This window comes from Thalassophryne amazonica, chromosome 23, assembly GCF_902500255.1.
Source record: "Thalassophryne amazonica chromosome 23, fThaAma1.1, whole genome shotgun sequence".
Classification (NCBI taxonomy): Eukaryota; Metazoa; Chordata; class Actinopteri; order Batrachoidiformes; family Batrachoididae; genus Thalassophryne; species Thalassophryne amazonica.
In genome coordinates this window covers 339,542-363,425 of record NC_047125.1, presented here as the reverse complement: position 1 = coordinate 363,425, position 23,884 = coordinate 339,542, and the positions used below count along the sequence as shown (strand labels likewise).

Below are 23,884 nucleotides of genomic sequence, written 5' to 3'. Positions count from 1 at the left end.
CGGGCCTCGGCTGGCCCGGACGCCCAGCTTCTGCATGATGATTGGATGATCTGTCTTAGGCTGAATCCATTTTTGATTGACAGCGAAATGAGCAAATCAGCGATCTTTTTCATTCTGTTCTGAGTTGAACCGGAGACTTTCCTAATCCTCTTAGCGGCATTTTCAGTGAGAGTAAGGGCAGCCAATCAAACAACGGCAACCGATCAGCGCCAACACCTGCGTGCATTTCATAATGAGGTTGCCAAATAAGCTCCCAAACGACGCCATTAAAAGCAAACGAGGCATTCTAAACCCAGCACAGTAACATAGCTGTTTCAGAGAGCCTTTTAGGAAGGTTCTGAGCCATTACAGACGCAACCAATTTTTTTGGGCTTCATATCACATCACAGAACAAGGATTAATGCCCCATTCAACCCCTCTCTATCACCTTTAAGATAATTTTTTTTTCTCAATATGAGTATGTCTCCATCACTTGTTAGGTGGTGGTGGTGCTGGTAGTAATCGTAATACATAGTACATTTCGGTATAACTTTCAGGATAAATACCACTTAGTAAAAGTTGTGAACAGCCTTTTTTTATTTGTTTTTTGTTTGTTTTTTGCACCTTCCAGCCCTCGCCTGAGAGCAGCACACGCTCCCTGATATGGACGGAACATTCCATCCTCATCTGCCTGATATTTCAGTGGTTTTTTTGTTGTTGTTTGGACCCCGACATGCATCAAGCTTCACAGTTTGTCTTCTGCCGACTACAAGGGGGCAGACTCTGTCTGCTTTGAACTCGCTCCGTGCACGTGAACGCTAGGGCTGAAACAAACGATTATTTGGATCATCGATTAATCTGATGGGGTTTCGACACGATTAATCGGATTAGCGGGGAATTTTTTAAAAATGTGCGAGGGGAAACAATTTTTCTCTCCTTCCATCACTTTATTTAACAACAGAACATTATTTGAAAACTTAAAATACTTTAAAATCAACAAATTGTCAAATGTCCCTTGGCTGTTGAAATATAAAATAATAAAGAATAAAACAGTTTATAATAAAGAACAAAAATAATTATTTCAAATGGCATTGCTTTATCAAAGGGCTGAGTTGCCATAAAACAACATTGAAACCTATAAATGTTATAAAATATATGGTGAAAAAAGAGGTATTTTTATTGCTGCAAATGAGCAATTAGCATAACCATTTAACTATAAAACCTAAATCAAAAACTGTAGCCCGACTCATTATATGTGCAACATTCTCTGTATAACTTGTAAACTATGTGGTCATTTCACAATGACCCATGTGACTCATCCCACATATTTTTCTCTCTCTCTCTCTCTGCGAGGGAATGAGAGACTCTTCACTCTCGCACCGTATTTGAGCAAACTTTGGAAACATGAAGACTTTCAACTGTAAAATAAAGCCTATAAATGAATTTCTGGAGCAGACTCGATACTATAATTTTAGTCGTCATGTTTTGTGTTTTCGACGTGCCAGAGTGACAGGGTTACCCATGTTGCAATTTCATTGGCTCACGTTCTTCTCACATGGACGTAAACAAAGCGCATCTCGTGGTGGCAGGCAGTGCTTAATTTGTAAAGTGGGAGGTCCCGGAGCGCAGAGGATGGGTGGCTCCGGTGCAGAAAAACAAGAAGGGGGGGGGGGTCTTGCGAACAATGCTGTGTGCCACACTTAAAATAAACTGCACACCCACACAAACGCACACACACCTTCACAAATGACACTAACACCCTGCCTTTTCCTCAGAATTTACTACATTTATGTTTGCTGTCTGTCTCTGTACTTTTCTGTCACTTTTGCGCTTTTTCATACTTTTCCCTCGTTTCAAAAGTCACCGAACGCACTTTACCGTAATATATGCAACATATAGCATACTGTTGGAGAGCACGGGTTCTTGGCTTGCTGTCAGTGTTGAAATTTTTCAGAGTGAGGGCTTACATGAGAACTTGCGGTAATGAGAATCAGCGGCGCACTAGTGTGAAACGTCCGTGTTTTTCCTCTGCGTTGTGACGTCACAGGCTTACGTTTACCGTAATACACCATATATCATTGGAAAGCCCTTTTTTTTCTTTTTTTTTTTTTTTTTTTGGCAAATTAGGTTGCCAGATACCTACAACTGCATTATTGATGAAGAGAATAGATTATACATCTTGGTTGCAATAACTTTTTCTTTTTTTTTGTTAGCTCCACAAGTATTTTTTTTGTTGTCTTGTTCTCTCAGGTGTAGGCCTATAGAATAGATTCATGATTTTGGGTGCAATTTTGTTATTTAAGCTATTTGTTTGTTTGCCTACACACTTAATAATGTAAATGGGGGGGGGGGGGGGGGGGGGGGGGGGAGTGGTATTGTCCCTACCAAAGCTGAGACCAAACCTACGCCCTTGCATGTGAGGTCCGACTTGTAAATGTTGGAGTTAACAAACGTCTTTGTGTTGTTTAACGTAAAGTGCTCCCACAATTTTGAAGTCTTGATTTTCTTCTGTCTACTTGTTTCTGCCATATTCTAAGTGTGTAGTTCTTCTATGAAACAGCGTCTGATCTGCTCTGTGCACTGGTCGCTACTGGCGTCAGAAGCGGCCAGCAGCTTCTGACGCCATAATCGCTCGACACAACGCATCGATGACGCAATGTGTTGCCAACGCCTGTTGTAATCGAATTTTATCGATTTTATCGATTCGTTGTTGCAGCCCTAGTGAACGCACAAAAGCTTTTTCTGCTCACACTTTGATTTCACTGAAACTCTGCATCGAGATTTACTCAGTTATTCCTTTAAAAACAACTTACAGGGACAATAAATCTGTATTTCACACTGTGATGGAAACTTTGGAGTTAAATCACAGTTCATATGTGAGCTGAACCGGGGGGGGGTGTATCTGTGATCTGTTCCATCACTAATTTGAACGACGACTTAATTTCTGTGATTTTTAAAGTAAAAATCTTTCTTGTTTTGAATCGTCTCTGCAGGTTATCTGGCTGTAATCTGTCAGAGAGAAGCTGTGAAGTTCTGTCTTCAGTTCTCAGCTCTCAGTCCTCCAGTCTGACAGAACTGGACCAGAGTCAGAACCGGCTGCAGGATTCAGGAGTGAAGCTGCTGTCTGCTGGACTGGAGAGTCCACACTGTCACCTGGAGACTCTCAGGTCAGGACATATGACCTCACAACCTTCTTAAATGTCCTTTGATCCTGATGTTAACAGATGACTCATATGTGCACACCCACCTACAGAGCATCTGGAAAGTATTCACTGTCCTTCAGTTTGTCCATATTTTATGTTACAGCCTTATTCCAAAATGGTTAAATCCATTTTTCCCCATCAAAATTCAACTCGCAACACCCCATAATGACAACATGGTGTTTTTTTTGTTTTTTTGTTTTTGTTTTTTTTTTTTTTGTTTTTTTTAATAATTTTTGCAAATTTATATATAAAAATAAACTAAGGAATCACATGTACATAAGTATTCACAGCCTTTGTTCAGTACTTTGTTGATGCTCCTTTGGCAGCATTTGCAGCCTCAAGTCTTCTTGAATATGATGCCACAAGCTTGGTGCATCTATCTTTGGACAGTTTGGTCCATTCCTCTTTGCAGCACCTCTCAAGCTCCATCAGGTTGGATGGGGAGCGTCGGTGCACAGACATTTTCAGATCTCTCCAGAGATGTTCAATCAGATTCAGGTCTGGGCTCTGGCTGGGCCACTCAAGGACATTCACAGAGTTGTCCTGAAGACACTCCTTTGACATCTTGGCTGTGTGCTTAGGGTCACTATCCTGCTGAAAGATGAACCGTCACCCCAGTCTGAGGTCAAGTGCGCTCTGGAGCAGGGTTTCATCCAGGATGTCTCTGTACATTGTTGCATTCATCTTTCCCTCAATCCTGACTAGTCTCTCAGTTCCTGCTGCTGAAAAACATCCCCACAGCATGATGCTGCCACCACCATGCTTCACTGTAGGGATGGTGCCTGGTTTCTTCCAAACGTGACACCAAAGAGTTCAATCTTTGTCTCATCAGACCAGAGAATTTTGTTTCTCCTGGTCTGAGAGTCCTTCAAGTGCCTTTTGTCAAACTCCAGGTGGGCTGCCATGTGACTTTTACCAAGGAGTGGCTTCCGTCTGGCCACTGTACCATACAGATCTGATTGGTGGATTGCTGCAGAGATGGTTGTCCTTCTGGAAGGTTCTCTTCTCTCCACAGAGGAATGTTGGAGCTCTGACAGAGTGCCCATCGGGTTCTTGGTCACCTCTCTGACTAAGGTCCTTTTCCCCTGATCGCTCAGTTTAGATGGGCGTCCAGCTCTAGGAAGAGTCCTGGTGGATCTGAACTTCTTCCCTTTACAGATGATGGAGGCCACTGTGCTCATTGGGACCTTCAAAGCAGCAGAAATGTTTCTGTACCCTTCCCCAGATTTGTGCCTCCAGACAATCCTGTCTCAGAGGTCTACAGACAATTCCTTTGACTTTGTGCTTGGTTTGTGCTCTGACTGTCAACTGTGGGACCTTATATGTAGACAGGTGTGTGCCTTTCCAAATCATGTCCAATCAACTGAATTTACCCCAGGTGGACTCCAGTTAAACTGTAGAAACATCTCAAGGATGATCAGTGGAAACAAGATGGACCTGACCTCAATTCTGAGCTTCATGGCAAAGGCTGTGAATAGTTATGTATAGGGCTGAAACGATTACTTGAATAACTTGAATAATTCGATTACAAAAAATGATTGAGGCAAATTCTGTGCCTCAAAGCTTCGTTTAACGTTGTAGTACATATGCCAGGTCTGTGTGTGGCACTGTAACGTCCCCAGGAAACAACAGAAGAAGACTAGAGCATGCGCTCAGGCCGTGTAACAGCTAATAATTTAGCCCTTAAAGCTACCGCTTTCCAATGCAACACAGAGTAAAATAAAGCCTTTTAAGAGAAAGAGGCTCCACACTGATCATCTGAATCAGACTTACTGCACATTTTAAATGAAGCAGTGTGTTTGTCTATTTTTAAAAAGCACACGGTCTGCTCCACGTGGTGAGTAATGGCCGGGTACCCACGGCCGAAGCCGGCTGCTGTCTGTTTTGTTCAGACTCGCGCTGACTGAGTGTTTCACTTTTTAATTTTTGCTTTTTTTGGGCAACACACAACGCTTCACAAACACGGTAACTTAAAAAACAACAAAAAAAAAAACAGTGACTGCGAGGCTGCATGTTCAGCCTCCAGCTGAAATGCATCTGCTGAATTAAAGAGAATGAGGGACCCAGTCCACCAACCTTTAAAAATAATAATAAAAAACTCAAAATGGTTAAATTTTACAAGTTGGGGAAAAAAAAAAACAACAGAAAGCCACATCCCATCGCCATTTCAGCAGAATGTCAAGACTTTGGCACAGTGGCATTGCTTAGGAAGATATTGATGTTTAAAAACGCAAAAGTACTTTTTATCCGATTGCTTGATTAATCGCCAGAATAATCGATAGAATACTCGATTACCATAATCGATTGCCGCAGCCCTACTTATGTACATGTGATTGCTTAGTTTTTTTGTTTGTTTTGTTTTTAATAAATTTCCAAAAATCTCAAACATTTTTCACATTGTCATTATGGGGTACTGTGTGTAGAATCTTGAGAAGAAAAATAAATTTCATCCATTTTGGAAAACAATGTAACATAACAAAATGTGAAGCAAGTGAAGTGCTGTGAATACTTTCCAGATGCACTGTATAAACATTTTATGAATCCTGTCCTTGGTGTAGAACAAAATGGAACTTTTGCATGACGACACAAATCTGTTTCTTTTTATTATTGTCTCTGCAGGTTATCTGTCTGTAATCTGTCAGAGAGAAGCTGTGAAGTTCTGTCTTCAGTTGTCAGCTCTCAGTCCTCCAGTCTGACAGAACTGGACCTGAGTAACAACGATCTGCAGGATTCAGGAGTGAAGCTGCTGTCTGCTGGACTGGAGAGTCCACACTGTCACCTGGAGACTCTCAGGTCAGGATTTAGTTTCTGCTTCAAACGGTTCAAAACGTCTCTCTGAATTCTAAACTGTTTCATCAGATTCACTTTCACATCAACACTCAGATATGTTGTCTGAACCAGAACTAAAGGATTTCAGTCTGCTGGAAACACATCAGGGTGGTGCAGCGGATATCACTTGTCTCACAGCAAGAAGGTCTTAGGTTCAATTCCCACCAAAGTCCAGGTCCAGTCTGTGTGGAGTTTCCATGTTGTCTCTGTGTCTTTGATTTTATTCCAGACATTAAAAACAGGTTGGTTATCTTCAGGCTCCTCCCACTGCCCTTGAACAAGGTAGTGTGTGTAAACCTGCCCTGAGCCTGAATACTGAGTATGTAAGTAACATCATTTCGTACATACGACCGAACTGATATTGTCTGACTTACTAGAATGGACACAGTTGTGACATATGACCCCATGGCCGTCTTACGTGTCCTTTGAACCTGATGTTAACAAATGACTCGTATGTGCACGCCCACATACAGAGCATCCGGAAAGTAGACACAGCACTTTTTTGTTATGTTACGTTTTGTTATGTTACTGCCTTATTGTAAAAGGGAGTAAATTCATTTTTTTCCCCCTCAAGTCTACTCACAACACCCCATAAAGCAGGGATGAGAACGCGGATTTCCAGCTTTTTCTGATCAGCGTAACTCCATTGAGAAAAATTGGGGGGAGGCAGTGAGATGCAGCGGGGCCAGCTGTGCTTGTTAAACCTTTCCCCATATGCACTGGAACTGTATGCTGAAACTGCAAACTAAAATACGCAATGTTCTCACTGTGTTTTGTACAATAACACCATCTCTAACCTTAGTGACATGAAATCTGGAGTTCCACAGGAGTCCGTCTTAGGCTCCCTGCTTTTCTCCCTTTATATATATTTTTTTTTTGAGGGATTTTATTCTCCCTCAGCCCCAACCAGTCCCAGCAGAAGACTGCCCCTCCCTGAGCCTGGTTCTGCTGGAGGTTTCTTCCTGTTAAAAGGGAATTTTTCCTTCCCACTGTTGCCAAGTGCTTGCTCACAGGGGGTTGTTTTGACAGTTGGGGTTTTTCCGAGAGGGAGAGATGTGACTGATATTAATGTCATAATCAGGTTTCCTGCACTGCTTGGGCTTCCTGTGATGTCATCGAATCCCATGGTCTCCCGTTGAATTTCAAAGCACTCATAGGGGACAATTTGCAGCCTGCACTGGACTCTGTGTTTGTGGGGGGGGGTCTTTGCTGTCCTCACATTGTGTCTGCTGGTTTGTGTGTCTGCAGGCTGTCAGGCTGTCTGATCACACATGAAGGCTGTGCTTCTCTGGCCTCAGCTCTGACCTCCAACCCCTCCCATCTCAGAGAGCTGGACCTGAGCTACAACCATCCAGGAGACTCGGTCAAGCTGCTGGATCCACTCCGGACTCTGGACTCTCTCAGGTATGCACTGATTGGTATGATTTTTTTTTTTTTTTTTTTTTTTATAAAAACTGCAGGAAATTCATTTTTTCAAACATAAAATGTTACTTTAGTTTTTGATGATCTTTGAAACATGAAGTTTTAGTTCTGGAGGATCTGCTATAATATGAGGGGACATGAAAATTCAGTAAGGTATATCTTCTATTATACATTCCAAATCTAAGGTGGAACTCTGCTAGTGTTTACTAAGGTACAACTAAATAATAAAAAAAGAAGATAGAAAAAAGGAAGAAAGAAGGGACAGAGCCACATGTAACAGACATGTAACACCTGCAGCTGATTGGCTGAGCACACCTGACTTAATGAGCAGTGGGTGGAGCCTGGAGTCAGGTGATCTCCAGCAGCAGGGTTGCTGAGCCCTGATTGGTTAAATCCACTTCAACAGATTTTCACCAGAATCTTCAAACCTGAAAAAGCCAAAAGTTGTTGTTTGCTGCTGATCAGCACAGTTAGAGGTGATCAATAATCAATGATCCATTTGGAGCGATGAGTGTGTTAGAAGAGAACTAAAGTGTGTGGATGAGATCAATGTCATGTTGATGTTTCCATGATTAAAGCCCATGTGTTGCTCCGCCCCCTCCTCCTTTCAGGGTGGATCCTGGTGGAGTCCGATGGCTGAGACCAGGTCTGAGGAAGTGTAAGTGTCTTTGTACTTTGATCCATCTGTTTCCATAGAAACCACCCTCTGTGACATCACTCAGTCAAGTCCGACTGACATTGAAGCAGAGTTCAACATGAAGGCTGCTACAGAAGACCGATTGATAACTGTGTGGTGTTGATTGATGAACTGATCGCTTGATAACTGTGTGGTGTTGATTGATGAACTGATCGCTTGATAACTGTGTGGTGTTGATTGATGAACTGGTCGATTGATAACTGGTGTTGATTGATGAACTGATTGATAACTGTGTTGTGTTTTGTTCCATCAGATTTCTCTGAACTCTTTCTGGATCCAAACTCAGCGAACAGAAAACTCAAACTGTCCGAAAACGACACAAAGGTGGAACGTGTGGAAGAGGATCAATCATATCCTGATGATCCAGACAGATTTGACCTTTGCCCTCAGGTCCTGTCTTCAACTGGTCTGACTGGTCGCTGTTACTTGGAGGTCGAGTGGAGACGAGGCGTTTGTATATCAGTGACTTACAGAAGAATCAGAAGGAAAGGAGACACTTTGGACTGTGTCTTTGGATGTAATGATCAGTCCTGGAGTCTGATCTGCTCCGATGGTCTTCGTTACTCTGTCTGTCACAATAACAGACGAACACTCCTTCCTCGCTGCCCTTCCTCTCACAGGGTCTCGGTGTTTGTGGACTGTCCTGCTGGCACTCTGTCCTTCTATGAAGTCTCCTCTGACTCTCTGATCCACCTCCACACCTTCTGCTGCACGTTCACTGACCCTCTGTATGCTGGGTTCAGGTTGGGGCTTGGGGACCTCTTCCGTTTAGTGTCCAGGTTTGTGTTTGGGCCTGGTTCTGTTTCCTCTGCGTCTCTGTGTGGACTGTAGGACAGAGAGTCTCCTCCTGTGGACTTGATCTCTAACATGAGCGTTTGTACAGTAAATGTCCAGCGGGTTTGATTTTGAAGTCTGTGGTTGTAAATTTGCCTGTAAACTAACATGATCGACTGTTTGTTTGTTCAAAGAAGCAAACAATAAACAGAGTCCACTTATTGTGAGCATGTGTAAACAGAATAAATCAACATATTGATCAGGTATCTATCACACAGTCTGAAATACTCAAGTTACTTACATTCATTTATCTTCAGTTAATCAGTTCCTAACAGCTCCTTCAGTCAGTCGTGCCGTTTGGGTTTTTGATGACTGATATCATGTTAAACTGAATGTTCATGTTTGTGAATCACATGTTTGATCACTTTAAATTTGAATTAAAATAAAACTCAAACCTTCATGTAAGAAATCACAAATAGTCAGTTACACTTTTTGTCCAACTTGTCCTTTTTCTGGTGTTGAGCTGCACATAAAACGTTCTTACTCTTATTACTTGAGATTTTATTTTTAAATGGAGAAATATTTAGATATGGTGATTATATTTTATACAGATTAAAGAACAGAGTTTGTGTTCAAGTTGTACTTTTCAAATGTCAAACCTATTAGATTTGTAATTTAGGGACATCTATCTATAAAGCAAGAAATGTTTGACGTCAGCTTTCAGATTTGGCTTGTACATGGCACGATAATTTTTGGCAATTTTCAAATCTTCATTTTGAAGTCATCATTAGTGGCACAAGATAGAACGTCCTCAACTGTCAGCTTCGACAAAGATTGTCGACAAAAATGAGTCACTCTCTGCCTTCAACAGATGCATTCATGGGGAGAGACAGAAAAAATAAAGAAATAAATAATACACCAACATAAATGGTAAATGGACTGCATTTATATAGTGCTTTTACATCTGCATCAGATGCTCAAACCGCTTTACAATAATGCCTCACATTCACCCCGATGTCATGGTGCTGCCATACAAGGCGCTCACTACACACCGGGAGCAACACTCAGATACGCGACACACAGACGCTTCTTGCTTTATTATCACAAGGTCGAACGTCCTCACACGTCAGTGTCCAGGGATAAGAATAACTGAAGGCCACATCTGTCTTATGGATTTGTTTTACTAAGGCAGGGGTCCGTCAGACGGCTCTGGGGGTTGCTAAGATCAGAAGACGCTGTGTTTCATGTTTGCTTGCATATCTGTTGGATCTCTTTGTCTAATAGATTACAATTTGTTCATGTAAATGGGGAATCTTCTTCACAGACTAAAGTTAATTATGGAGTTCCACAAGGTTCTGTGCTAGGACCAATTTTATTCACTTTATATATGCTTCCCTTAGGCAGTATTATTAGACGGTATTGCTTAAATTTTCATTGTTACGCAGATGATACCCAGCTTTATCCATGAAGCCAGAGGACACACACCAATTAGCTAAACTGCAGGATTGTCTTACAGACATAAAGACATGGATGACCTCTAATTTCCTGCTTTTAAACTCAGATAAAACTGAAGTTATTGTACTTGGCCCCACAAATCTTAGAAACATGGTGTCTAACCAGATCCTTACTCTGGATGGCATTACCCTGACCTCTAGTAATACTGTGAGAAATCTTGGAGTCATTTTTGATCAGGATATGTCATTCAAAGCGCATATTAAATATGTAGGACTGCTTTTTTGCATTTACGCAATATCTCTAAAATCAGAAAGGTCTTGTCTCAGAGTGATGCTGAAAAACTGATTCATGCATTTATTTCCTCTAGGCTGGACTATTGTAATTCATTATTATCAGGTTGTCCTAAAAGTTCCCTAAAAAGCCTTCAGTTAATTCAAAATGCTGCAGCTAGAGTACTGACGGGGACTAGAAGGAGAGAGCATATCTCACCCATATTGACCTCTCTTCATTGGCTTCCTGTTAATTCTAGAATAGAATTTAAAATTCTTCTTCTTACTTATAAGGTTTTGAATAATCAGGTCCCATCTTATCTTAGGGACCTCGTAGTACCATATCACCCCAATAGAGCGCTTCGCTCTCATACTGCAGGCTTAGTAGTTCCTAGGGTTTGTAAGAGTAGAATGGGAGGCAGAGCCTTCAGCTTTCAGGCTCCTCTCCTGTGGAACCAGCTCCCAATTCAGATCAGGGAGACAGACACCCTCTCTACTTTTAAGATTAGGCTTAAAACTTTCCTTTTTGCTAAAGCTTATAGTTAGGGCTGGATCAGGTGACCCTGAACCATCCCTTAGTTATGCTGCTATAGACGTAGACTGCTGGGGGGTTCCCATGATGCACTGTTTCTTTCTCTTTTTGCTCTGTATGCACCACTCTGCATTTAATCATTAGTGATCGATCTCTGCTCCCCTCCACAGCATGTCTTTTTCCTGGTTCTCTCCCTCAGCCCCAACCAGTCCCAGCAGAAGACTGCCCCTCCCTGAGCCTGGTTCTGCTGGAGGTTTCTTCCTGTTAAAAGGGAGTTTTTCCTTCCCACTGTAGCCAAGTGCTTGCTCACAGGGGGTCGTTTTGACCGTTGGGGTTTTACATAATTATTGTATGGCCTTGCCTTACAATATAAAGCGCCTTGGGGCAACTGTTTGTTGTGATTTGGCGCTATATAAAAAAAAATTGATTGATTGATTGATTGATCTCTTCAGATATATCTGTTAATGTTTAAACTACAATTAAAGACTTCTCTCAGTATCGTCTTTTGATTCCTGGTGGTCCTTGCTCGCTGGTCTCATTTCTCTGCTGGCTTCATCATGAAAATTCCACAACAGAGCTAAGAAGATAGGAAACAAAAAAAAAAAAAAAGGGTTGAACACATCAGCAAGGGGCACTGGTGGGGCCATGTTTCACCAGAACTCAAATTACTGAATGAGTAAAATACCACACAAACTAGATGGTGCCAACTTGGATTTTACATTGGACAGAGGGAAAATCAACATACCTGTTTAAAAAAAAAAAAAAGCACCACTTGTAGTCTGGTCTTATGATTTATTATGAATTGTCATTCATGGCCAAGATTTTAAACAAAAGGTATAAATGAGAGCATTTTTATGCACATAAAATCATATTTTCATCTGTTAAAATTCACCAGAATAGCTCATTTAGTGTGGGGAGAAAAAAAATCTAAATTTCCCCCTCACAGTCGCCCACGAGTCACAATAACTCTCATAACTAAACACCACATCAGTGAAAAACATTCTGTGGCTTCAATTCAAACCCACTTCAGTTTAAATGGTGCATTGTCACTTAAACTCTAATCTGGATATGGATCTGGGCGGGTCTCACAATCAGGATCTGATGGCAAAGAGCTTTAAGATTACTGCCCTCTAGTGGACACTGCCAGGAAATGTTGCACAGAAATCATTCCAGATTTAAACTTTTTCAAATGACTGTTACATTTAACTGAATAACATAAAAATGTTCCCAATAACCGATCAATACAAAGTTTTTGAGTCTTTGTTTGATGTTGACACCAAACAATGGTTAATACATTATATATGTGTGTGTGTGTGTGTGTTCTATTCTACTGCATATATTGTTATTCTGCACAGAATTTGACTCATATTTTGGCATTTATCTTTCTTTTACCTTACTTTTGCATACTTGCACTGTTGTTCTGTGACTGTCCCTGTGCTGCTGTAAATTTCCACGTCATGGGACTGTTAAAGGATCATCTTTTCTTAAACTAGTTTATTACTACTTACATGGTGATGATATGTTGATACATCAGTCCTGAAAGGTGGTATCCCAGGGTTCTCTGGGTGTTTACAACATAGTGGTGTCCTCAACCAGCTGATCCAGGAGGCCAAGGACAGTAAAGGCAACCTTACAGTTGTCTGGCTCGACTTGGAAAATGCATAGGGATCAGTCCCTTATGACCTCATTAATGTGGCTGTGGGACTCCTCAGTCATGTCAGGGGAAGGATCCATCGATTAAGGGGAACCCAATAAAGTATCTAAGGAAGTGGTATGACGCCTCTTATGGACAGAAGCAGTAATGTTTTCAGGACTGTGAAAACAGGCAGAAAAATGGCTGAGAAAGATCAAGAGGTCCACACTACCAGGAAAGTTCAAGGCCTGGCTCTTCCAGCATGGGCTGCTACCAAACTCAGGTTTCCACCAAGCTTCTTATCAGTAGGGATTTACATCAGGTCTGGCCAGGTACAACTACCCCTATCTTTAGTGGTCGAAGAATACAAGGTGGCCAAGTGCAGAGTTGCAAAAGTGTACCAAAATTCCAACGATAAAAAGGTCAGGAGTGCAGGTGTCAACATGAGATTAGGATGCAAATGGGCAGCTGACATCAGTGGCACAAACAATACACGAAAGCTGAAGGACATCATTGGGAACCTGTGCACGGGGAGGCGGGGCTCAGATCCAGCAATTGTCAGCAGTGGGCTAAAGCAGACCCAAGACAGAGGAGAGACATGATCCGAGCCGAGGTCCAACACCTGGAGGAGGAGAGGCGAAGGTCCAGGGCTGTGGAACTTGGATCACAAGGGGCCTGGACACAGTGGGACCTGCTGAAGCAGAAGATCATGTGGCCTGAGCTCTGGAGGCTGGAGGACTACTTTCACATCTCTTTCCTGCTCTGTTCAGTGTATGACACCCTTCCATGACCGTCAAACCTTTACAGATGGAGAACCATGGTGCACATACTGGCAGGATGCAAGATTGCTCTTAGTGAGGGAAGATACAGATGGTGTCATGATAAGGTCCTCTGTTGACTGGATGACATCTTGGAGTGGGTGAGGCTGGAAAGCATCAGTCCAGTGAAAGCCCGGGGAGAGGGGAAGGGGAGGGGAGGGGCCACTAGCCCCCAGGAAGACTAAGAAGCGCTTCCTGCAAACAGCATAATTGTGGGAGATGAGAGTGAACCTGAGAAGGAGGCTAATCTTCCCCCAGTTTGTGCAAAGATCGCGGACGCCTGACTTTGTGTTATGGTCTGAGGGGTTGAAGAAGATTGTGATTGAGCTGATGGTCCTGTGGGAAGGCGGATGCGAGGAGGTACACAAGAGGAATTCGCTTCCAAGTACCAAGACCTCGTCGAGCAGTGTAAGGACAAAAGATGGCAGGTCTGGCTGTTCCCAGTTGAGGTCAGTTGTAGTGGTTTTCCGGCTCACTCTATCTGGCAGACCCTCACAGCTTTTGGAATAGCAGGAAGTGAAAAGAAGGCAGCTGTTCATAGGGGAGGCAGTGGAAGAGCATCTTGTTGGCTCTGGAATAGGAGGAAGGAGGTGAGCTGGGGGCCAGGAGAAGATGGGGAGTGATTGACCACCCCTGCCGACCCACCAAGTGGAGGCCATTGTGATTCAGGGTCAGGGTCAAAATGCCCTGTGAAGGTTGATTGCCACCTGATGACATCATCTCCTGTCCGAAAGCTGCAGTCATACAGGTGTGACTGAAAGAAGTAGCATCAACGCTACGAGATTATTTTACGTTAAACTGAAAGACCTTCAGTGTGTAATGTGAGTTATGAAACAAAGCAGCTTCATCTGGTTTACAGTGCAGGCAGGAGGCTTCAGACGTGGAGAGGCACGATCAGGATCAAAGCACTTTGATGTGTTGACTATCTCTGCAAACAGAAAACACTTTGACTATGAATCTGAACACCAAACGAGCTCGAAGACGATTCACTCAGCGGCTCTGAAAAAACACGACGAAAGCAAATTTTGTGAAATGATCCAGTTATCGAAAGTAAAACCACACGGCTGCTTCTGAACTAAAGAAACAGTGAAGAGGGAGCGGCCCTGCTGTTACGCAATCCGTCCACACGCGCACGCATGCGTGGAACCGTGCACGAGGACGAGGGGACGTGTCTGCTGTCTGACGGAGACAAAGCTCACAGACGGATGGCAGCAGAGCTGAGGGCCCGGCGGTGGTCCACCCCAAGAAGAATGTGAGTACTTTCAGGAATGTGCTCTTTTTTTTCAGTCTGATCTGTGTGCAGGATGAAGACAAACATCTGTGCACCGAGTCAAAGCAGTCAGTCTGTCCTCTGCCGATGATGAAGTCATGTTTTCCACCGTTAAAGAGAAGAACTGGAGTGTGGAGGAAAATTCAAAGTGAGTCTCTGATTTGTCTCACGCGGTCCTGATGAGGATCTGATGGACGACGGACGACTGCTCCCTGCAGGTTTGATGGAGGATCAAAGTTCTCTCACACAACAACTTGTTTCAATCTCCCGCAGTCATGGAAGAAGTATAATACAAAGTCTGGTACTTTATCCTTTAGTACAATGATGTGTCCACAGTACAGGATAGTATTCAAATCCTGTGCTGCAGCTTTTTACCTTTTACCAAGATAATACACGACAGGTCACCAGGAGCCTAAACTATAACGGATCCATAAACACAAAACCACGTGTGCACAAAAGCTGTGTACACACAAAACGTGCATGAAAACAATGTGCACAATGTGTACATTCGTATCTCACTTAGACTAAAGTTGACACAACTTTACGTTGAACACAATTAAATCAGAAGTGTTCCAGCAAGCTGAAGATGAAATGGGTCAACTTCAAGTCTGCAGCCAAAAATGTTTCATGGATTAATCGCAAAACACCAAACAATCTGTGGCTACGGCTTTCCAAAGTAAGTGGAAGCTCATGACTGCACGCTGTCTGAGTGGCCGTGTTTTGTCACCTAATACAATATTTTAAAATGAACATTTTTAGGCATTTTATTGTTTTAATGGGCAACTGGAAACCACATTTAAGTTCAGAAGGTTAAAAAAGCACTTCTTTAATACACACACACACCCACACTGTACCTGTGAGATTAACATTATTTCAGATTTGAATTAATTTCATATTGAATCAGAATACCTTATTAATTTCAGGGGGAAATTGCATTTGTTCCATGTGTTCATCAACTTTAATTTAGTTAAATTTGCCTGCAAATTAAAGCGACACATAAAGCACAGTATTTCTCTTTGAATCACCAGAGATCCATGAGTCAGTACAATAAATAAAATGTCTCATATTTTGTGTTTGGACACTCAGAGACAACAACCTGTATGTCCTGGTTTTGGTCTTGCAGGCTCAGCTTGAGGCTCACCTACATGTTCTCCTACAATCTGTTCCAGTTCTGCTGTCATACATGGATCCTGGCCAACACCATAGCACGTTTCCTCACATTCGGGCGAGGTGAGCTCACGTACACACACACACACACACACACACACACACACACACACACACACACACACACACACACACACACACACACACACACACACATATGTATATATATAACAAATAAATACCCTTTTTTTGCAAAAGGCGTCACAACATAGTTTGTCATAGCAGAGTGTACTCTTAAAGCAATTACAGAGCTGTCAAGCATGGCTGGGACCCCATCACCCCTTGGAGACATTACCTAAAAGAGCAGCAGCAAAGCGAGCAGCTGTCATTCTTTTAAATCAAAGTGGGTGTTTTACATTGACAAGAGAAAATTTGTCACTATGCTGCGAGGCATGAGGGGCCATGGTAAACAAGAAGTGTATTTTATGCATATTCTGAGAAGGCAACTGCCAATCCAAGTGAAGGCAGCCTGATGGTTTATGGTTTGGATTTTGCACAGTTGTGAAGAAATGAACTTATGGTGCTGAGTGGTGTAGAAATATGTGTGTATTAAAGGCTAACAAGAAAGATTTCCCACAGGTTGATACAAAATTCTAGCATGCTAGCTAGCTACAACATGTCGTCCAATCATGCAAAGTTCAGCTGGAGTAATATAACTTCTAAAAACAGGCCATTGTCATCATTGCTGGATTACCTTCATTCAACTGTCAATTTATTGTTGGAAAACAAGGCAGCTAGCTAGGCTAACCTGTTAGCTTACCTAGCACACCTTTTAGTAAATCTTTTTCATACTGTTACTCAGATGTTTCATGTATTGTTGGAGTATTTTGCAAACACTTGTAACAGATTAATTATTTTATAGAATCTGTTAAACGGTCATTTTCACTTTGTAGACTTCTGCGGGTTTCTTTCTGACATTTATTGGTTTCAGATGCTAAACTTGTTGACATGCTAACATTTGATTTTCAGACGCTTTAGCAGACACCTTTCACTCGGTTGGCTTCGTGATGAGTCTCTGCCAGCTTCTGACCATCCTCGAGCTTTTCCACATCGCAGACGGCATCGAGAAAGCCAAACTTCTTCCTCGCTTTGTCCAAGTTTGTAACAAAGCTCCAACCGTCCATTTACCTCGTGGACGTTAGCAAATTGCAACGTCATGCTGTTAACGTTTTCAGGTTCTAGAAAAGAATCTCCTGCTGATCCTGATCATCGTGCTGGAGGAGATCCAGAGCAAACCGGCGGTGTGCCTTGTCTTCTTCTTCTGGAACATTCAGGACCTCCTACGGTACGTTTCATCACAAAGACGGTGAAGTACGGAACAATTTATCCTCGGTTGTATGTACGTATTATATTCTCTGAACTTTGACTTTGTGTTCCGCTAAGATGTTTTGTTTGACAGGTACCCACATGAACTGTTGTGCACTCTGAACTCGCCGTTCGTGGCCACGCTTTGGGCGCGCTACACGCTCTGGATCCCGGTCTACGTGGCATCAGTCGCCACAGAAGGTCTGAGGATGAAGAACTAAACTGATATTGAGACACCGTGACAGTGTTTGTGTCAAAATGTCCCACAGGAAGTGTGTGTGAGGAAGTCGATAAGATGCCAGGAAGTGTGTGAGGAAACAGACTTAAAGCCACAGCTCAGTGACTTTCATCACTGACACTTTTACACAAACACTGGTGCCAGACTCAGACACGGGCACAGTCTCACGTGCACACTTTAGTTCATGAACCTCCACGTTAAACTTACAACATAAAATCATTTTTAATCTTTTGTGCTCTTGAAGTCTGGAAGCTAAAAGCTTGTTGCATTTTGTTTTCACCCAAGACAATGATTTAATACAAAATAAATATAAAACAATTTGTGAGACTTTTACTTTTGTGGGTCTCAGGAAGACAATGCATTTATTTTTTAAACAAATATTTTGCAAGAATTCAACCTTTTTTTTTAACAATCTGTAAACACAGCAACCTAAAGAACATGAGTTAAATATCTAATGTTTAGTTTCTTGTTTCTATGTTTTGTGTCCCCTTACACCTGATTGTTGACCTATAAGTCAATTCAGAATATGAGCTTCTCCCAAATTAGTGAAAACTCACTGATAGTTCAGATAATTTTCAGGATTTCAGTTATGTTTAGGTTTTGTTGATTTTGCTTCGTCCTTGTGAACCTCGTGTTTTGTTCAGGTGTCACCATGTATCAGGCTCTGCTACACGTTGACCCAAACGGACCGTACTCACACCTGCACCTGCCCTCGGTGCTGATGGCCTTCTCACCTCTGCTCGCCGTCGGTAAAACCAGCACAAAACACTTTGAATTTGATTGAAACTGTTTTGGCTCAATCAGCCTCTGTGATGAAATTAACCGTTTTTCAAACAGGTCACATGACATTTTGACAGAATCAGTACCATTTAAGGTGCCAAAAAACATTTACAATCCAGCCTCGGATACCAAGGCCAAGACAAAAAGGTATGGTGGTCATCCCAGGGTGCCAGCTTCAGCCAGGTAGGGGATAGCAGAGGTCAAAAATTCAAAATGCCATAATTAAAATCATAATTAAAAGTGTGCCACATGATTTCAAAATGCTTCAGTCATATTTTAACCCCTTAACGCCTATTGTCGCATATACGAGGGCTGTCAATAAAGTATAGGTCCTTTTTATTTTTTTCAAAAACTATATGGATTTCATTCATATGTTTTTACGTCAGACATGCTTGAACCCTCGTGCGCGTGCGTGAGTTTTTCCACGCCTGTCGGTGACGTCATTCGCCTGTGAGCACTCCTTGTGGGAGGAGTCGTCCAGCCCCTCGTCGGAATTCCTTTGTCTGAGAAGTTGCTGAGAGACTGGCGCTTTGTTTGATCAAAATTTTTTCTAAACCTGTGAGACACATCGAAGTGGACATGGTTCGAAAAATTAAGCTGGTTTTCCGTGAAAATTTTAACGGCTGATGAGAGATTTTGAAGTGTTACTGTCGCTTTAAGGACTTCCCACGGAGCGGGACGTCGCGCAGCGCTCTCAGGCGCCGTCGTCAGCCTGTTCCAAGCTGAAAACCTCCACATTTCAGGCTCTATTGATCCAGGACGTCGTGAGAAAACAGAGAAGTTTCAGAAGAAGTCGGTTTCAGCATTTTATCCGGATATTCCACTGTTAAAGGAGATTTTTTTTAATGAAAGACGTGCGGACGAGATGCGCCGCCACTGGAAAAACACCTCCGTTGGAAGCCTTAAGGACAAGTTGGAACATGCCCAGCTGTTAAACAATTTCTCAGATACTCACTCCACTGAAAGCCATCAAAAGCTGCCTGGATTTTACAAATGGTTATCAACACGGAGGTGTTTTTCCAGTGGCGGCCTTTTGTGACGGGTCACCCGCCGCGACAATCCGTCCGAAAAAAATAAAAAGGACCTATACTTTATTGACAGACCTCGTATGCTACAATATTTGACTCAAATATGCAACATACCAAATTGACCAGTATGCCTGTTGTCACAAATTTGCAACATACCATTATTATTATTATAACATAACATAAATTATTACCAAAATACCAAAATTACTATTTATTTTTTGTGCAAAAGGGTAATTAATAATCTCAACATCATTTACCATCTACTTAAAGGCAAAAACACACACAAAACATTTTTTTATATACAGCTATATAAGTTCAGGCGTTAAGGGGTTAAAGTGTACCACATGATTTCAAAATGCTACAGTCATATTTTAAATTGTACCACATGATTTCAAAATGCTACAGTCATATTTTAAAGTGTGCCACATGATTTCAAAATGTTTCAGCCACATTTTAAAGTGTGCCACATGATTTCAAAATGCTTCAGTCATATTTTAAACTGTACCACATGATTTCACAATGCTTCAGCCATATTTTAAAGTGTAGCACATGATTTCAAAATGCTACAGTCATATTTTAAAGTGTACCACATGATTTCACAATGCTTCAGCCATATTTGAAAGTGTACCACATGATTTCAAAATGCTTCAGTCATATTTTAAAGTGTACCACATGATTTCAAAATGCTAGTCATATTTTAAAGTATAGCACATGATTTCAAAATGTTTCAGTCACATTTGAAAGTGTGCCACATGATTTCACAATGCTTCAGTCATATTTGAAAGTGTACCACATGATTTCAAAATGCTACAGTCATATTATAAAGTGTGCCACATGATTTCAAAATGTTTCAGCCACATTTTAAAGTGTACCACATGATTTCAAAATGCTTCAGTCATATTTTAAACTGTACCACATGATTTCACAATGCTTCAGCCATATTTTAAAGTGTACCACATGATTTCAAAATGCTTCAGTCATATTTTAAAGTGTACCACATGATTTCAAAATGCTACAGTCATATTTGAAAGTGTACCACATGATTTCACAATGCTTCAGTCATATTTGAAAGTGTACCACATGATTTCACAATGCTTCAGTCATATTTGAAAGTGTACCACATGATTTCACAATGCTTCAGTCATATTTTAAAGTGTACCACATGATTTCACAATGCTTCAGCCATATTTTAAAGTGTACCACATGATTTCAAAATGCTTCAGTCATATTTGAAATTGTACCACGTGATTTCAAAATACTACAGTCATATTTGAAAGTGTACCACGTAATTTCAAAATGCTTCAGTCATATTTGAAAGTGTGCCACATGATTTCAAAATGCTTCAGTCATATTTGAAAGTGTGCCACGTGATTTTAAAATGCTTCAGTCATATTTGAAAGCGTGCCACGTGATTTCAAAATGCTACAGTCATATTTTAAAGTATAGCACATGATTTCAAAATGTTTCAGTCACATTGTAATGAGTGCCACATGATTTCAAAATGCTTCAGCCATATTTTAAAAAGTGCCACATGATTTAAAATGCTTCAGTCATAATTTAAAGAGTGCCAAATGATTTAAAAATGCTTCAGCCATATTTTAAAGTGTACCACATGATTTCACAATGCTCCAGTCATATTTTAAAGTGTACCACATGATTTCACAATGCTCCAGTCATATTTTAAAGTGTACCACATGATTTCACAATGCTACAGTCATATTTTAAAGTGTACCTCATGATTTCAAAATGCTTCAGTCATATTTTAAAGTGTACCACATGATTTCAAAATGCTTCAGTCATATTTTAAAGTGTACCACATGATTTCAAAATGCTACAGTCATATTTGAATGCATGCCACATGATTTCAAAATGCTTCAGCCATATTTTAAAGTATACCACATGATTTCAAAATGCTAGTCATATTTTAAAGTGTACCACATGATTTCAAAATGCTTCAGTCATATTTTAAAGTGTACCACATGATTTCAAAATGCTTCAGCCATATTTTAAAGTGTACCACATGATTTCAAAATGCTAGTCATATTTTAAAGTGTACCACATGATTTCAAAATGCTTCAGTTATATTTGAAAGTGTGCCATCATGATTTCAAAATGCTTCAGTTATATTTGAAAGTGTGCCACATGATTTCAAAATGCTTCAGACATATTTTAAAGTATAGCACATGATTTCAAAATGTTTCAGTCACATTTTAATGAGTGCCACATGATTTCAAAATGCTTCAGTTATATTTTAATGAGTGCCATCATGATTTCAAAATGCTTCAGCCATATTTTAAAAAGTGCCACATGATTTAAAATGCTTCAGTCATAATTTAAAGAGTGCCAAATGATTTAAAAATGCTTCAGCCATATTTTAAAGTATTTTTGTCATTGTTGTGGGCATCAGTGGCATGGCCCCCAGCCACCGGATGGTCATGTCTACAATGGTGAGGAGGTGTGTGAAACCCAAGGGGGGGTGCTCACAAGGTCCACATTAACATGATTAAACTGCCGCGGAAAGGCCGTGCACAGCATGTAAGACGTGCTGCTTTCATGCAGTGAGGACAACGGCCCGTGCCTGTCCCATGGAGATGTCCCAGAACAGCCTAATGTCACTCTCACCAAAGGTGATGTCTGTCAGCTGTAATCCAGTGGGCGCAAACTGGGTGTAGTCCAGGCCAAAAAGTGACTTAACTTATTGGTTAAGCTCATGACACTAACAAATTAACAGTTTTACCTGTTAGTTTTACCCCATAACTCCAGAACATTCCATCATAGATAGTCCAAACTTGATGATCAGACTAATAATGTGATAAATGTTTCAAGATGATTGAAGCATTTTTACATTTTGACCCCTGCCTGGCTACGGCTGACAACCTGGGATGGCCACCATACATCTTTGTTTAGGTCCTGGTACTGTGGGGCCTGTGGTACCAACAAACTACTCAGCCCACAGAGTAGAACAGATTTTCATGTTTGCGTGTTAAATTGACCCACAGGTCGTGAGGTCAGATTCCTCGTTTCTGCTTTTTATGGTTTTGTTGGAGGTGCTGACTCTGTGCAGACGTGTTTCAGGGTTTATTTTACCTTTCACGCGTGTTGTGTCTGAACATGTGGTCTGATGAGTATTTTCCAGCTGCTGGATGGAGTCCTCGGAAGGCGCTGGGCCTTAACGCCGTGTCGTCTTTTCAGGAGCTGCTGTAGCAGTTTGGCAGCTGCTGAAGGAGAGACAACAACACCTGGACAGGTGGAGCAAGAAGCTGAAACGAAAGTGAACCCGGTCCAGAGTCCGAAAAATGAGCCTGCGAGACCACATCAGTCTGTCACCAACACCTTTTACCCGATGCCCGGCTTGGGTTGGGCCACCCTATGGGGTCAAAGGTCAAAGAGAGTCCATGAAAGACATTATTGGTCCATCTGTTGGTCCATCTGCAGCTGGATTTTGTCCTGCAGCTGTCATGTCGAGGTCACACTTGGGAGGACTTTGTCTTAAAGCAACATCTGATCGTAACCATCACCGCACTCAGCGCCAGCAGTCACGTGACGCCTGTTTTAGGACTGAAGGCCAGGGATGTCCCTGAGCAATGACACAATGTCGCTGCACCATCACACAGATTTTCAAATTCAGGCTGTTCCCTCTCTGTTGTCCCGGGTAATGTTTTTTTAAACATAGTAACGAGTTTTTCAGCTTTCTCTGACCGCGGGCGGAGGTCGTTGGTGAAAACATCACTCAGTGGAGTGTACGTGAGCGCAGCCTGTGAAAAACAAGACCGTGGAGTGTGACACTAAAACATTTTGACATTTGAATAGCTGTAAATAAATGTGGAAAAGACACATTTTTGTGTTTAATTAACTTGTCTGGGAATGACACAAACCTGCAGGTGACCTACAGTGTTGGGAAAGTGTAGGTACACGGACCCACAACAGGGGGGCGCAAATGAACGGACAATGGAGGAAGTCAAATACAACACTTTACTGTTGTGAATAAGCACAACAAACACAACAGATTCAACAATAGACAAAAGGTCAAATCACAAAAGGTGTCGTGTGGGCAGGCTCGAAGATAGAAGACGTCTGTCCAAAGTAGAACCGGAACAACACGATTTCCTCCGCCACCAGACCCCGGGAATACTGGAGCCGCCAAGTCCCGAACTCCCAGGTGGCCACTGCCTCCGCGTGTCGGACCTGGTACTGCTGGCGAGGAACAAAAACACAATTAACTGTGGGCGCGTTTACACCCAGCAATTCACACGGCAGAAAAACCAACTCCACCTCTTGTTGGAAAAAGAGTCTGTTATACGATACACAAAAAGTCACAAAAGGTTACTGTCGAAAAAATCTCACAGCCAGCTGAGAACGTTACCTTCCTGGTAAATCTCGGCAAAGAGGTGGAGATGACGTCTTGCTGATATACCGATGCTGATCAGATGAGTGGTGACAGCTGTCATAGGTGATGAGTGTCAGCTGTCACCCCGGCTACTCCTG

At 41.9% G+C, this 23,884-nt stretch overlaps 2 protein-coding genes across 7 annotated transcripts in view; both read left to right on the top strand.

Moving 5' to 3' along the window:
* LOC117504820 (NLR family CARD domain-containing protein 3-like) overlaps positions 1 to 9,428 on the top strand; it is a 73,289-nt gene extending 63,861 nt beyond the window's left edge. For 2 of the 6 annotated variants that reach the window (XM_034164347.1, XM_034164348.1), the window contains exons 13-16: positions 2,973 to 3,146; positions 7,260 to 7,415; positions 8,045 to 8,091; positions 8,384 to 9,428. In XM_034164347.1, the coding sequence (XP_034020238.1) occupies positions 2,973 to 3,146; positions 7,260 to 7,415; positions 8,045 to 8,091; positions 8,384 to 8,961 (955 nt within the window). In that variant the 3' untranslated portion in view covers positions 8,962 to 9,428. Of the gene's footprint in view, positions 1 to 2,972; positions 3,147 to 5,801; positions 6,813 to 7,259; positions 7,416 to 8,044; positions 8,092 to 8,383 lie in introns of those variants that run through there. The other 4 variants (XM_034164353.1, XM_034164350.1, XM_034164352.1 and 1 more) reach the window with 4 other exon arrangements.
* Positions 9,429 to 14,882: 5,454 nt separating this feature from the next.
* Positions 14,883 to 23,249, top strand: hacd4 (3-hydroxyacyl-CoA dehydratase 4). Its single transcript, XM_034164397.1, has 7 exons — positions 14,883 to 15,029; positions 16,005 to 16,111; positions 17,018 to 17,145; positions 17,224 to 17,333; positions 17,448 to 17,554; positions 18,236 to 18,340; positions 22,592 to 23,249. Exons 1-7 carry the CDS (start codon positions 14,980 to 14,982, stop codon positions 22,672 to 22,674), a joined length of 690 nt encoding a protein of 229 aa, XP_034020288.1. The 5' UTR covers positions 14,883 to 14,979; the 3' UTR covers positions 22,675 to 23,249.
* The last annotated feature ends 635 nt before the right edge of the window (positions 23,250 to 23,884 follow it).

Bases quoted from the DNA above. Each gene is read 5' to 3' on its own strand.
- hacd4 (XM_034164397.1), top strand. From the start codon at position 14,980: ATGTTTTCCACCGTTAAAGAGAAGAACTGGAGTGTGGAGGAAAATTCA. The intron at 16,112-17,017 runs GTGAGCTCACGT...TTTGATTTTCAG, and splicing joins TTTCCTCACATTCGGGCGAG to ACGCTTTAGCAGACACCTTT. The intron at 17,555-18,235 runs GTCTGAGGATGA...TGTTTTGTTCAG, and splicing joins GGCATCAGTCGCCACAGAAG to GTGTCACCATGTATCAGGCT.